The sequence below is a fragment of the Eretmochelys imbricata genome, chromosome 4 (genome assembly GCF_965152235.1).
Source record: "Eretmochelys imbricata isolate rEreImb1 chromosome 4, rEreImb1.hap1, whole genome shotgun sequence".
Classification (NCBI taxonomy): Eukaryota; Metazoa; Chordata; order Testudines; family Cheloniidae; genus Eretmochelys; species Eretmochelys imbricata.
In genome coordinates, this window is record NC_135575.1 from 43,133,396 (window position 1) to 43,147,193 (window position 13,798).

Genomic DNA, 13,798 nt, shown 5'->3' on the forward strand with positions numbered 1-13,798 from the left:
ATTTTTCAGTTGGATCAAGTATTTGATACCTACCTTGCAAACATTGTTTTCTGGCACCAACTGACATTTTTATCTCTTGTAGTAGCACTCACTGTTCAACCAATACTAACCACATGCAGACTTGCTTAACATGGAACCTGGTTAATAAATAATATAGATAGTAATGAGCCAAATCTTGAGGTCCTCACAGTTTTTGGTCTGTTGTTGCTCAGGCTTTACTGAAGCCCAATGAAGTCAATGGAAATATGCTTTGGTAAAGACTGAGCCAAAAAAAAAAAAAAAAGTAAAAGCTGGAGTCAGCACCTCACAAATTGGCCCAATCAAATAAGTACTTTGCACTGATATACCTATCACTCGTCAGGCACCCTCACAAATATTATCAAATCAATCACAGACCCTTTATTGAGTGAATTTGGGCCAGAGTTAATACAGTGAAACATGTTTATAGAGGGTGCTTTCAGGGTACACAAGCATTGTGCTGAGCCTCTGCAAACGAGTGAATTTAATCCCTAGTGAACTCTGATGTAGTGAAACTTGCTCAATGGATAGCATGCCTGTAGCAACCGCCATATGTGTAGAGAAAGTTTTCTATGGGGAGCAAAGAGTTTATTATTATGGAATGCTTTCAGAGCTGATCCTGCAGCCCTTACTCTCATGTATCGTCCCAGTGACTTTGGTGGTATAACACAGATAAAAGCTGAAGGATCTGGCCCTTAACGAGGAAAGATGAGTAGTTTAGAAGTAGGGATTTACTCTACTAGCTCACAGAAGCCTTGAAACATTTAATGTAAATGCAAAACACAAAGTACTGAAGAGGCACACACACACCTGTTGCTTTAATTGCTTCTCTAGAAGTTCTTTTTCTCGCCAACATGCTTTTATCTGTGGAGAAATACAATTTTCACTTTGATAAACCATCTTGACTGCCTGTCCCAAAGCTGCTTCCAACACAACTGTCAGTTAATCACAGAAGACACCACGCATTACACATACACTGGAGCTTCTACAGCACTGGGGCTGGAACAACTCTCATGTATGTGCATGTTATGATGAGATCCTCACTGGCTCATGGGCCATCTACAAGAAACTACTTTGTGTGTGCATGACAAAGAATGCCTCTGCTATCCCTGATCACATCACTGGAGAGGAGTAGGTGGTTCCCCCTCCCCCACATATTGGTGTTTTAGAGTGATCTCCCAACACTGAAGTGAAGGGCTGGCACACCCTCCTCTGACCATTGGAAGGAAGCTCTATGCAGCCATTTCTACTCCCGGCTGGGATCTACCATAGCACAAATATCAATGAGAGAAATGGCTTTAAAATTACCTGAACTCTTTAAAACATTCCCAAGCGGATTAAAATGTCATTCCTCCACAGAAATACCCAATGTCTACTGGGTGGGTAGCATACTAAGGATGTCCATGCTATTCCCATGTGCTTGAATGCCCCGGATGGCACTACTTGTAGCAAGAGGAGTACTTGTGGCACCTTAGAGACTAACAAATTTATTTGAGCATAAGCTTTCGTGAGCTACAGCTCACTTCATCGGAAGCATTCAGTGGAAAATACAGCAGGGAGATTTATATACATCTCTAAGGTGCCACAAGAACTCCTTTTCTTTTTGCGAATACAGACTAACACAGCTGCTACTCTGAAACTACTTGTAGCATCACTAGCAATTTTGCATTAAAATGAAATGCTGCCTTCTGTGCCATACATCTTTAATAATATTCTCTCATTTGGGGCCTTATTCTGTGCAATGCTGAACACCTGCTGGGAGGGCTAAATGCCCTCAACTCCCAGTGAAGTTAACGGGAGCCATGGGCACTCAACACCTCTCCAGGATGCACTCAAGTACCTTATCGGGTATCAATCCCTTGCTTCTTATGCTCCAGTAAAATCCAGTGTCTACAGTACTGCTGCGTGGGTTGGTTAAGAATCAGCTAATACTTCTGTGGTTAAATAAGGAAGTCCAGAGGGATGATAGTACAGCAGAGTACATTCCATAATGACTTGCCACTTATTGCAAAATGTTGCTCAACTTCTGTCACAGAGAAGTCTTGCGGTTTCATTATTTTTAGAGGAGATTGTGAAAGCTCAATATTTTGTACGTGCCATGATTTCATTTCAGCTTCTCCCGTCTCAGAACACTGACATCACACTGGAGATAAAAAAGGATTTCCCAGCAAACGGAACGACTCAGTTCAGACTGCTCTATTAATCGGAATGAGGACAAATTCTGCTCTCGGTTACTCTGGAGTAACACCACTGTCTCGACACTCAGATCTCTGTAATAGAGCAGGACTTGGGGCCACACATTTTTTATTTCAAAGTTTGGGGATGAGGCTGCATTTCTTATATCAAGTGCATGCCAACAAAACAAATAAAAAGAGAGAGACAAAAGGACTGTGGTTTAAGGATACTGAACAGCCTTTTTAATAAGACACTCCATCCACTTAATTTGGAAGAAGTCTCTCATAATTTCTCATCTCTTTACAACATTGCTTCAGAATGATTTCATCCCACGTGGTGACCTCAAATAAAATCCAATGTCAATTAAAGGAAGTCAAAAAGTCTTGGGCTGTATGGAGAATCAGAAAATAAAAATAAAATGCACATGTGCTGGCAATGGCAACTTTCTTTCAATCATACCTGAGAATTCAGCTTGTTCAGTTGGGACTGTGATCTTTCATTAAGTTTTTGCAGTGCTTCTTTCTCTTCATTAAGTCTTTCTCGGTCAGATCTCTCCTTTTTAAAGTCTTCTTCATATATCTGTACCTGAAATTATTAATGTTATTTATGAAATGTATTGTGATAGTGCTACAGTGATCCAAGGTTTCCATTACTCTTTTTTGTTTTTTAAACACACATTCCAAACACATACAGAATTCATCCTAAGAGGGAACTCTCACTGGAATTCTACATTTCCTGTGTCATTTTTACAAACTAAGCGACAAGCAACTGCTAATTTACAGAGCACTTTTTAGACTGATCCCTTCTATTATATATCTACCTTCAACATTTTTTCCATGCTTTTCCTAGCTTTAGTCACACTTGCTTACTCTGTTTATCTGCATGTGATCCCACTCACAAATAATTCACAATCTCAGTATTTGTGGAATATTGCTATATTTGAATGGCTTGCTTGGGAACTGCCTTAGACGTGATTAGCACTAAGATTCCAAATATTAAGGGCGTGGATTCTTCAAGATGATTCAAATGCCGGTTTAAGAGACAAATATTTTAAGTTTCCCAATTTTCCAACGAGCTCTAATGATTAGCATCTTCAACTTCCACTGCTGGATCTGCTGGTTCTTACCATGCAGGCGGTATTCAGGACCTTGCAAGGGATAGTCCCAGAAATGCTAACATGAGGATATATAAAACTGAGCTTATCACTCAAACAGAATGATAGGCCAGAGGTAAGCTGGGACCCACGAAGCATCTCAATGATCCCTCACCGGATGCACCATGAATTAAAAATGTTTTTGCTATTAACCAGCCAGCATTTTTATACATGCAGCACTTAAGTCACAAGTTAATATTACTGCTGTTTCTCTGGTTCAGTGAAGAAATGCCATCAACTGAACCAGAGAAAATGAAACAAGATAACTTGTAAATCACTATCTGCATTACCTACATATAGCTGGCAACACCAGCAATGCTCTTTAGACACTTCTGCCAGTGCATGGAGGCCTATCGGTTCTCTTCCTGCATAAAGCTATGCATAAAAGGCCTTTTCAGAGTAGCAGCTCTACCATATTGTCCCCTCAAGGAGGCATGCCCAGTGTCAGCTTGTAGCACCTTGGGAGGGAACACAGCAGGCGTTCCTGCAGAGAGCCATGTCCTATATGTTTCAGCCCATCTACGATCAACCATCACCCCTCCACAGCACCAGCTGTATAGCAGTCGGTCCTGTCATCTTCAGCCTGACAGCCAGGTAACCACATGATCTGTTAAAACTCTGGGAGAGCAGATTGTGCTACAGTTCACAGTGGAGTGACTTATGATACCCCTTTGCATTATAAGTTCTGATGCCCTGAAGAGGGGGTGTTACATAGACTGTGTATTCCCACCACACCCCACTTCTCCCTTTTCCTTTGCCCCTACCCTCTTCTTGTTCAGAGCTTAGCCCTTCTGTCCCAGCCAGGGATGGGCCAAAGATGGCTAAGCAATGGAGATGATAATATCATATAGATGCCTATCCCCGATCCTCCTCCACACAACTCTTCTGTCCCCCTTCATGTTGTGTAAAGTCCAGAATGACTATACTGACAACTAGCAACATACATTAATAAAACTGACCGGCTACATTTCAGTTCCCCCAGGAGGATTTTGAGAAATGATGTACACTATTTTATTGTCTAGCAGAATGAAGTAACCCATTACAGCACAATGAAGTACAAGATTCTGCTCCCCAGCATGTTGCATACACTATATTAGAGAGTCAAGTCTGGCTCAACTGGTCAAACATGACAGAAACAAGTATTTTATCCCATGTATCTTCTGATCACGTCTATTTGTGTTTCAATAACTTTGCCTAACACTGTACAGGATGACAGACCTAAAATTTAAAAATTTAGGTACTTTTCAGGTGAGTTTAAACTGACCTATTCCTAGATAGAGAGAAAACAAACCAAAGAAAATCATATCCATTTCTCAAAATGATGATTGTAATACTGATTACCTCCAGATTCTCTAACAACAGCAGAGTTTTCTCTGCAGCCAATATGCAGGTTGTGATTTATGTCTGCTTGTGCTGCATCATTCTTCTGAGAGACTAGAATACCAAGATGTGCGACATCCTGGTTTTCCAAGAACAGGATTCTTATACAATTCAATACAGTGCCAGCTCACAAGAAATGAGGACAGGCAGAATGCAAGAGATCAATATCAGACTAATCAATAACTCTTAAAATATATAATTCATTATGGTAAAATTCAGTCCTGTACAGATAGCTAGCACAATGCCTATGACCTTCTTATATCTGACATAAGCCTTATGTGATGTTTTAAGTGATGCTGTGAGGGATTGAAGATCTCAAACCTGGGCCTGCAGGTCCCCAAGCACTGCCCAGATAGCGGCCGCTAACTGACAGCACTCCAGAACTAGTAGGGATGGGGGCTAACAGGACCCTGGACCACTAGAGGCTCTGCTCATGAAGCTCCTGACTGGAGCAGATGTCCAGCTCCAGCAATTGGACCAAACACATGACTTAAGCCAGAAGTAGCACAGGAAGTTGTCTGAGCAACTGAGAAAACTCCTGATCTGCTGCTGAACTGGATCCTAACTCTTGACTCTGGTATGACCCTGGCATTGTTCCCTGACTCTGGTTTGATCCTCGATACTATGCTCTGATTTTGGCTTCAGCTTGACCCTTAGCACAGCTCTCTGACTATGACTCCAGTCACGACCCTCAGTGTGACTCCTGACACTGATTCTGGCTCCACTTTTGGCGTGATCCAAATCCCAGCTCTGACTCTGGCTTTTGTTTCTGGCTTCTGACCCTGGCTCTGACCAGTAGGTCTAACTGCCCACATCCCCATCCCCACATGGTCATAGACCTTGTGCTCGTCCTCAGGACTGAATTTCATCCAATGACAATGCATACCACTGTGATAACAGGATCTTAAAAGCATCATTTTATCTGGACTAAAGGCAGACTGCTTCCTCCTTTCAAAATAAGGATAACAAGTTAACCAGAACACAGTTCTTAGGAGAAAGGGGGGAAAATAGTACAGTGTTAAACTCATTCAGACTGACTTCCAGGCATTCTCACCTGCTGTTTGAGAACTTCCAATTGGGTCCTCATCTCTTCATGGGTGCAGTTCCTGTCAGCCTTATCCAAATGAGGCACAAGAAAGGACGGGCACTGCTTTTGCAATGCATCCAGAAGGGCCTGCAACAACATGTAACTGCAGACTTGGATTCACCACATCAGATTAATTCCTTTTTAATCATTACAGTGTTGGCATCTCTGACTGAACAGGTTCAAGCAAGTCATGAATTGCTTTTGACTGCATTTATAATTGTCACAGAGTTCATGTGGTATATAAACTGTGCGACTAATATTTAATTACCCAAATTTTCAAAGCGACTACATTCCAGCTTCTAGGTTTGGGACACTATCATTCTGGGAGACTCGGTGCTTCGATTTCATTCATAAGTAGCATTTGCACTTTCAAATCGAGCCATTGGAGGTCTATCCAATTTACATTTACCAATGAAAAATCAGAGTTTTAGAAAGCCTAGAGAAAATTTTGGGGAAAAAAAAATGTAGGTTCCTAAAGATGGGTTCCCAAAACTAAACATTTTTTAAAAAACATTTAGCCATTACAGTATTTAGCAAATAATGGCTACAGCATGGACTAAACCAAAGACCTTTAAGCACTAAAAGTACACATTTGTACAGCATGAGTTCCACCTCCTTTATCTCTTGGCATTCAGGAGGTTGCGTAGTCCCTATGGCCAGCCACTAGAGGGAGTCATGATTACACACACTACACCAGTATATTACTGCTGCTCTGCTTTTCAGTCCAACCCTGCTATGATACTTTGTATTACTTCCCTTACATTGTTTTTTTGAGATTACTGTAGTCAAATTATTCATGGGTTTGGAATCATCTTAAAACTATTGTTTCTCCTCACTCTCTATGACTTATCACCAGCTAACAAATGTCAGATTGCTTTATTATGCTGACATGGCCATTTGCCATTTGGTGTCGGCCCATCTCAACCTCTGTCGAGGAGACCATGCTCAACATTATGCATTTTTAAAATATATAACTCCTGGTAATTGTTTCAGACTTCTCTCCTTGTCTGAACTGTTTAGAGTGACCATCAAACAGCCAACTATCAAAAGGCTCCCCAGGAGTCCACAGAGGAACCACTCCCTAATGTGGATGTGTCTGAATTTTCTCAGAATGCTCAGTAGAGTCCATCTGAAGTGACCTCCTGTTGGCCAGCTCCCATACAAGGTCATAAGGGAGGGAAGACCGATTTAGAGAGACAAAGGGTGGGCAGAGCAGGAGTTACAAGGAATTCCAAAAGCACATATGGCCATAGTAACCCAAAGGTTAATATTATGTGCCTTGTCTTCCATGAAATAGTGAGAGTAAAACTATAGTTATAACCTATAGCCTCCCAAGGAGGAAACTGAAAGAGGAGAGAGGACTTTTAATCTAATCCAAACTGTTGAGCTACCTTGAGTACTGTCCTAATAGTTGTGGCGTTTGAGAGGAGCACATTACAATATATGTGCACGGTTGTGTGAATAAGGTTGGATGTAAAGATGAGATAGTATAAAAATATATGCAGCTGGTCAACTTGTAGATTCTCTATATTGTATCACACTTCATGGGGCAGCCTGCCCCTCTGAGTTAGTGTTATTCTGGACCATTCTATTTCTGCAATGATATTTCGCTGCTGTGTACAAGTAATAAAATTAATGGAGAGCCAAATATCTATGGCAACTCCCAGCCTGAGCGGAGCAGTATGTCCTAATTCTCTGCAAGATATACTCCTGTTAAAATAAAATTTAATTACAAGTTGGGGGTGGGATTGAGGGAGGCAGAAAAGAGACTCCGTAAAGCTTAATGGGATCACAACACATTTGAAAGCTAAAACACTCTCCTGGTCTGTGCCTAGTCAAACCCGTTCTTTTACGTATGATTTGTTAAGCATAGATGCTTGGGATGAATGTGAATGAAATCTGGTTTTATTTCCCCCCTATGCATGTGGTATCCACCTGTGCCTTGTTGCACACAGTGGTTCAGGCTCTCTGATTCAAAGATGACCTTATTTCATTGTTCCCTGATGAGGTATTGTTTCCCCATTTCTCTGATTTTTTTGCACTGACTTTTATGCATTCTGTCTCCTTTTATAAATCAGTCACCAAGCTTATAAAGCTTATTTGTCATATCCATTTTAACTCTGCTGACTTTATATACACCTTTAAAATAAAAACTTTGATTAGTTTTTTAGGTGGCAACAATTCCAACATACTTTATGTCACAGATCTGTGCTAGCTCCAGATCAGCTCACCACAAACACAGGTGGAAGGGGAGGAGATGAATTGGAAGAACATTGTGAATTTTCCTAGTATATCAGAATTATACACGTGTGCTGTAAATAATTTTGTGCTGATCCACTAGGAGAATTCACAGATTATTCTGTGGCCCTCAACAGTTCTCATTTTTATAGTACCTGGAGGAGGAGGAGGGTGGAAGAAATCTACTGTTTATGTATTAAGCTACAATCTAAAATATGCGGCAACACTGCTTCTCAAGCCATCTGGAAGGATTGTTTTTATGCTGTCTGCAAAACAAGTCTCTGCTTCTCTGTTTATCAATTAATTTCTTTATTTCTAATTATGAACAGTTGCCAATTCTTGTGATTTTAGAACAAATCTCATGATATTGGGTGCTTTTCTTAAAGGCCCAGCTCCTGGAGTCACGAGATGATGTGAGAATCTCAGCTTCCCCCCACCCCTGAAGTCTCTATACATCATTGTGTGGAGAAAAAGCTGGAAAATGTGAACTCTAAAGGCTTGAAAAAACATAAAGCGAATAAAAAGAACATTTATTATTTAAATCTCATGATTTTGGGGCAGTCTAACTCAATTTTTGAATCCATTGGGCTGGTAATACTGTGGACAACAGTTTCTATGTACATTAGTGAAATAGTTATAGAAGAACCCAAATACAAGGTAAGCCAGAAAGAACAATTCTCTCTTTCACTCAGTGAGTTCTGTATTATAGAGCAACAGGTATCTCACTGGCAGCACAGCTCTTCCCAAATGAGTATATTTCCCACCCTCCTCCTCAGTCCCAACCACACTACAAGACCCTAGCAAAACAGAACAATATGTTCCAGTAAATTATTTTATGAATAGACCTTCGGAGCTGAAGTCACACAAAGTTCCTGTGTGAGTCCGGTCAATGCATTTCGGAGACAGCTAGAGAGACCACAAATTCAGTCAAATTTTTTTACAAGGCAACATGCATTTTCCTTGCTTTGAATTTAGCCTATGCATCACTCAAAGTTACGTCACAGTAATTTTTAAGAGCAGTATATTTCCTCAGGAAGCTTTTGTGGTTTACCAAGAGGTACATTGTTAGAAAACACATCTTGCTTTCTGTGCTCTCTTAATTCAACATTTACTACATTCCCCCCTTTTTAAAAACAGCATTTCACAGGGCGCTGTCTGGTGTAAAGGATTTGGATTCTGAGCTGTAAGGCAAGAGAAGGAAGGTGGTTGGGTGCCAGGAGAGAAAGGTTGTGGTGAAATAAAGTAAAAAAGAGCTTTGCCATTGACTTCAACTGGAGCCAGGATTCTACCCTATAAAGCTGAGCAGGGAAGGGAGTAATGTTGCAAGGGGGGGAATGGGATTATGTCTGGGGCGACATGGGTTAGGGATCAGAGGAGAGAGCGGAGAGAAGAGACTGCCGATGTCAGATAGAAGAATTTGAGAAATGAACATTGCTGAGGCAAGAGGATGACTAGGAACCCACAATGTGCTTGAGTCAGGTTTGGAATTTGAAGCACAGAAGATTGTGTGTGAGAAGCCGAAGCTTCCTCCAAAGCTGGCCTATAGAAAATTTACATTCCCCTTCTTAGTGCAACTGTCTGTCAATAGCAGCTGGCTGTAAGGGTGGGCTTAGATAATCCCTTTCCTGTCTCCACTAACCATAGCTCCCCACAGTAGTGATAAGCGTTCCACTGCTGTGCACCCACAGCAACACAGCAGATGAGCAATATGGGAGGAGAGAAGAGCGCCCGATTTTCAACATTCAGGGTCTTCCACTTTGGCATTATCCAACAGCAAAGTCCCCTGAAATAAATTCAGGTCAAAGATACAAAAAATATTAAAGCAATGTTTCCCATCTGACACCTTTCTCTGTCTATACCTTGTTGAGGCGACTTATTTCACATTCATAGTACTCTTTCTTTTTGGTCACTGAAGCTTTTTGTTCCTTCAGAAGCTTGTTCTCTTCCTTCAGTTCATTCAATGCTTCATTTAGGATTTCTTTTTCATTCTGAAATGTAAAAACATATAGAAATGTTGATAAGGTTCAGACAAAAAAAAATTTCAAGTATGTTTTCAGACTATCTGCTGTCTGACAGATGTGTTGCACTTTTGTTATCCCAAACAATTGTGCCAAACTACTGGAAGGAGAAGCAGCAGGAAAAACAATAGGTCGCTGGAGCCTGATGCTATAAAATGTGCTGAGATTGCGCTGTGCTGCCTACTCACACGATGAGAAAAAAAGACAACATACCAGCCCAGATCCTGACCCCTTCATGTAGTCGGGTTGCACAAAGGGACCTTGAAGCCAGGCATCAAAACAGATGAGGTTGCAGAGAGATTATTACTCCAGCTCTACGTTATAATAGTCCCCCATAATAGTCCCCAGCACAGGAGGTGTCCCCAGCTAGGGTTGCCAGGCGTCCAAACGCCTGGTCGAAAAGGGACCCTGGTGGCTCCAGTCAGCACCACTGACTGGGCCGTTAAAAGTACTGTTGGCGGCGCAGCGGGGCTAAGGCAGGCTCCCTGCCTGACCTGGCTACGCAACCGGCATGTCCCTGCAGCCCCCAGGCACAGGTGCGATCAAGGAAGCTCCACATGCTGCCCCCGCCCCGAGCACTGCCTCCGCAGCTCTCATTGGATGGGAACTATGGCCAATGGGAGCTGCAGGGGGCAGCGCCTGTAGGCATGGGCAGCACGTACCATACAGAGCCTCCTGGATGTTCCTCCGCCTAGGGGCCGGACATGGCGGCTGCTTCCAGGAGCAGCGTGGAGCCAGGGAAGGCAGGGAGCTTGCCTTAGCCTCACTGTGCTGCCTGAGGTAAGCGCTGCCCGGCCGGAGCCCACACCCTGAACCCCCTCCCCAGGTTGGAACCCCCTCCTGCACCCTAACTCCCTCCCAGACCCTGCACCCCAACATCCTGCTCCAGGTTGGAACCCCCTCCAGCACCCAAACACCCTCCCAGACCCCGCACCCGCTCCCATATCCCAACCCTCTACCCCAACCCGGAGCCCCCTCCCATACTCTGAACTCCTCATTTCTGGCCCCACCCTGGAGCCAGCACCCCCAGCTGGAGCCCTCATCCCCTCCCACATCCCAACCCCCTGCCCCAGCCCAGTGAAAGTGAGTGAGGGTGGGGGAGAGCAAGCGACGGAGGGAAGGGAGCTGGAGAGAGTGGGGGGCCGGGCCTCAGAGACTGGGTGAGGAAGGGGCAGGGAAGTGGGCCGGGCAAGGGTGTTCAGTTTTGTGCAAGAAGAAAGTTGGCAACCCTATCCCCAGCACAGGCTGGAGTGCAGCAGTGCTTCAGCAATCCTGGCTAATGAAATGGTTCCTGTAGCAGGTGACAATTAAGAGCAGACTTGAGGTTGCTCTACATTGCAAGAGAGGCTGAATCAGCACCCAGCCTGCTCCAGGATCAGGGAGCCATCAAAGTAGCTTAAAGTTACCTTTACCACCAACCCAGCTGTGCAGAGTGGAGCATGACCACACTTAACTATTACTCAATTAAGGAAAGTATCCCTAATTAAGACAGCACTTTTACCATGTTATTTTTAAGATAGCATTGTAGGGATTAACATGACTGGCACATTAAACATACAGTCCAATTCTGTTTTCACATTACATCTACAGTCTTGCTGATGTCTGACCGTAAAACACCACTGGCTTCAATGCAGTTACTGTGTGGATTTACAGCTAAATGGAGGTGAGATCAGTATCCAACTCCCAGAGTGACAGTACTGTACAAGCTTCTCCTCATTGCTCTGAAGGGTTAAAACTTTCCTCACTAGCTGCTTCTGTCAGACTGAGTTAGATCAGACTCATTTTGACATTTTTCTAATTTAATTTTAAAACTTGGGACTTCTTGTACAAAAGGAGAAATAAAATTAAGAGATTTTCTGAGGTCTGCTGCTTTGGGCAATAATGAAACAAACTACAACAAACCTAAACCCAGTGTGTTTAAGCACACTGCAGGCCATAAAACCCATTCTTATGTACAACAGCTGTGCCTCAGTGCAGTCAGCTGCTGTGTTTTATATGGTATTAAAATGCCCACAAAAAAAGGATAAATCTTAATGTGCACATCCACCCACTGAAAAAGCACTTTGCAGGCTTACATTTCCTGATAACGAGGCTACATTCCATCACCATACTCCAAATTAGTTCGTCAAAAAAGTGTGTAAATTTTAGCAGAGCATCTCCTGATTACAGATACATGAGTAAACTTGGAGCTTGGGTTTTTTTAAGTTATAAAACTCCTAAAAATCCTTATAAATGTTTTAATCTCTTCTTACCTTGACAATTACTATTATTTCTAAGGCTTCACCCATTCCTAAATCCCAACAAATGCAAAATGCTGGGTCTCCCCTTCTGATACATACAAAAGAACACAACCATATCACTACCTCATTTAACCAACCTCCTCTAGTTCTCTAGTCAGTTCGGATTCCAGTTCAAAACTGCCATCCTTGTTTTAAAACCCTCCATAGACTTGCTCCAGAACAACTCACTGTCCCCTACCCCTCTCCCTGCTCTTCTTCTCACATTCTCTCTCATGTAAACACAGAACTCCTCTCTGTCCCTTCACTCACCCTCACCACTGTTGCTCTGAGAACCTTTTCTGCAGCAGTTGGTTATCTAGGAAAGCCTTTCAAATCTTGGCCTTATTGAACTATCCATTTTCAGATCCCACTGGAAAAATATATCTTTTTGTCCCTGGATAACACCCTTTTAATGCTACTCTCCTTCCACTATCTATTTAAAACTTTATGTATGTTTTATTTTAACTCTGCAGACTATCTGAGGTTTGTATGAAGGATGCTGCCAAGTTGTCATACTGTGTTGTACATCCTTTAATCCAATGGTTCTCCAGCTCTTTCATTCTTTGGACCACTTCATCAGAGAACGATCCTCTCATGGACCTTCCTGAATCAGGGCCTAAGACTACAGACTACCAATGAAACGTTAGAAGAGGAGATGAAAAGCTTTACATACAAAGATGTGAATTTATCTTATGGCAGCCAATAGCAAACATTAATACAGGTGAAGTGGAAGTGATGCATTCCTCCAACTGCGTCAGTGTCTCATGTCATCATGTTTTGCATGAAGAACACAGAACCGTGACCTGACTTCAAGTCTAAGGGTATGTCTACACTTACATTTTATAGCGCTCTAACGTGCTGGCTCAGGGGCATGAAAAATCACCACCCTGAGCGCAGCAAGTCTGAGTGCTTTAAAGTGCTAGTGTAAACAGGCTCCTCATTGAGGTGGATTACCAGGAGCACTGAGAAAGCTCTCTCCCAGCGTTCGCGCGTGACCACACTCGCACTTCAAAGCGCTGCCGCGGGAGCACTTGGAAGTTTCCAGTGTAGACATACCCTTAGAGCCTGAGCTAGGAAACACATATTACAGGGCATAGTGTGTTTACTATTGAACTACTCAGAGTAGTCAGCACTATACCAGATAGTGTTTGCAGGACTGGGCCTAACAGTAGTAAGTTAAAGAGCTCTTTAAATATTTATATATGTATTTGACAACATGTGCTCTGTTAAACACACACATATATTTACTACCCTAAATTATCCTTAAGCACTTTGTGTATGTATCTAGCAGTTAAGGCTCCCCTTTAAATTCCTACAGTAAGAACATAAGAATGGCCATACTGGGTCAGACCAATGGTCCATCTAGCCCAGTATCCTGTCTTCTGACAGTGGCCACTGGCAGGTGTCCCAGAAAGAATGAACAGAACAGGTAATCATCAAGTGATCCATC

At 42.7% G+C, this 13,798-nt stretch overlaps 1 protein-coding gene across 1 annotated transcript in view; it reads right to left on the reverse strand.

The window, feature by feature from the left end:
• The window catches only part of TNIP3 (TNFAIP3 interacting protein 3), a 76,454-nt gene that overhangs the window by 19,273 nt on the left and 43,383 nt on the right, over window positions 1-13,798 (reverse strand). Inside the window, exons 8-11 of the mRNA XM_077814770.1 lie at window positions 9,911-10,039; window positions 5,781-5,900; window positions 2,653-2,778; window positions 829-882 (exon numbers count right to left, since the gene is read on the reverse strand). Coding sequence (XP_077670896.1) covers window positions 829-882; window positions 2,653-2,778; window positions 5,781-5,900; window positions 9,911-10,039 — 429 coding nt within the window. The remainder of the gene's footprint in view (window positions 1-828; window positions 883-2,652; window positions 2,779-5,780; window positions 5,901-9,910; window positions 10,040-13,798) is intronic.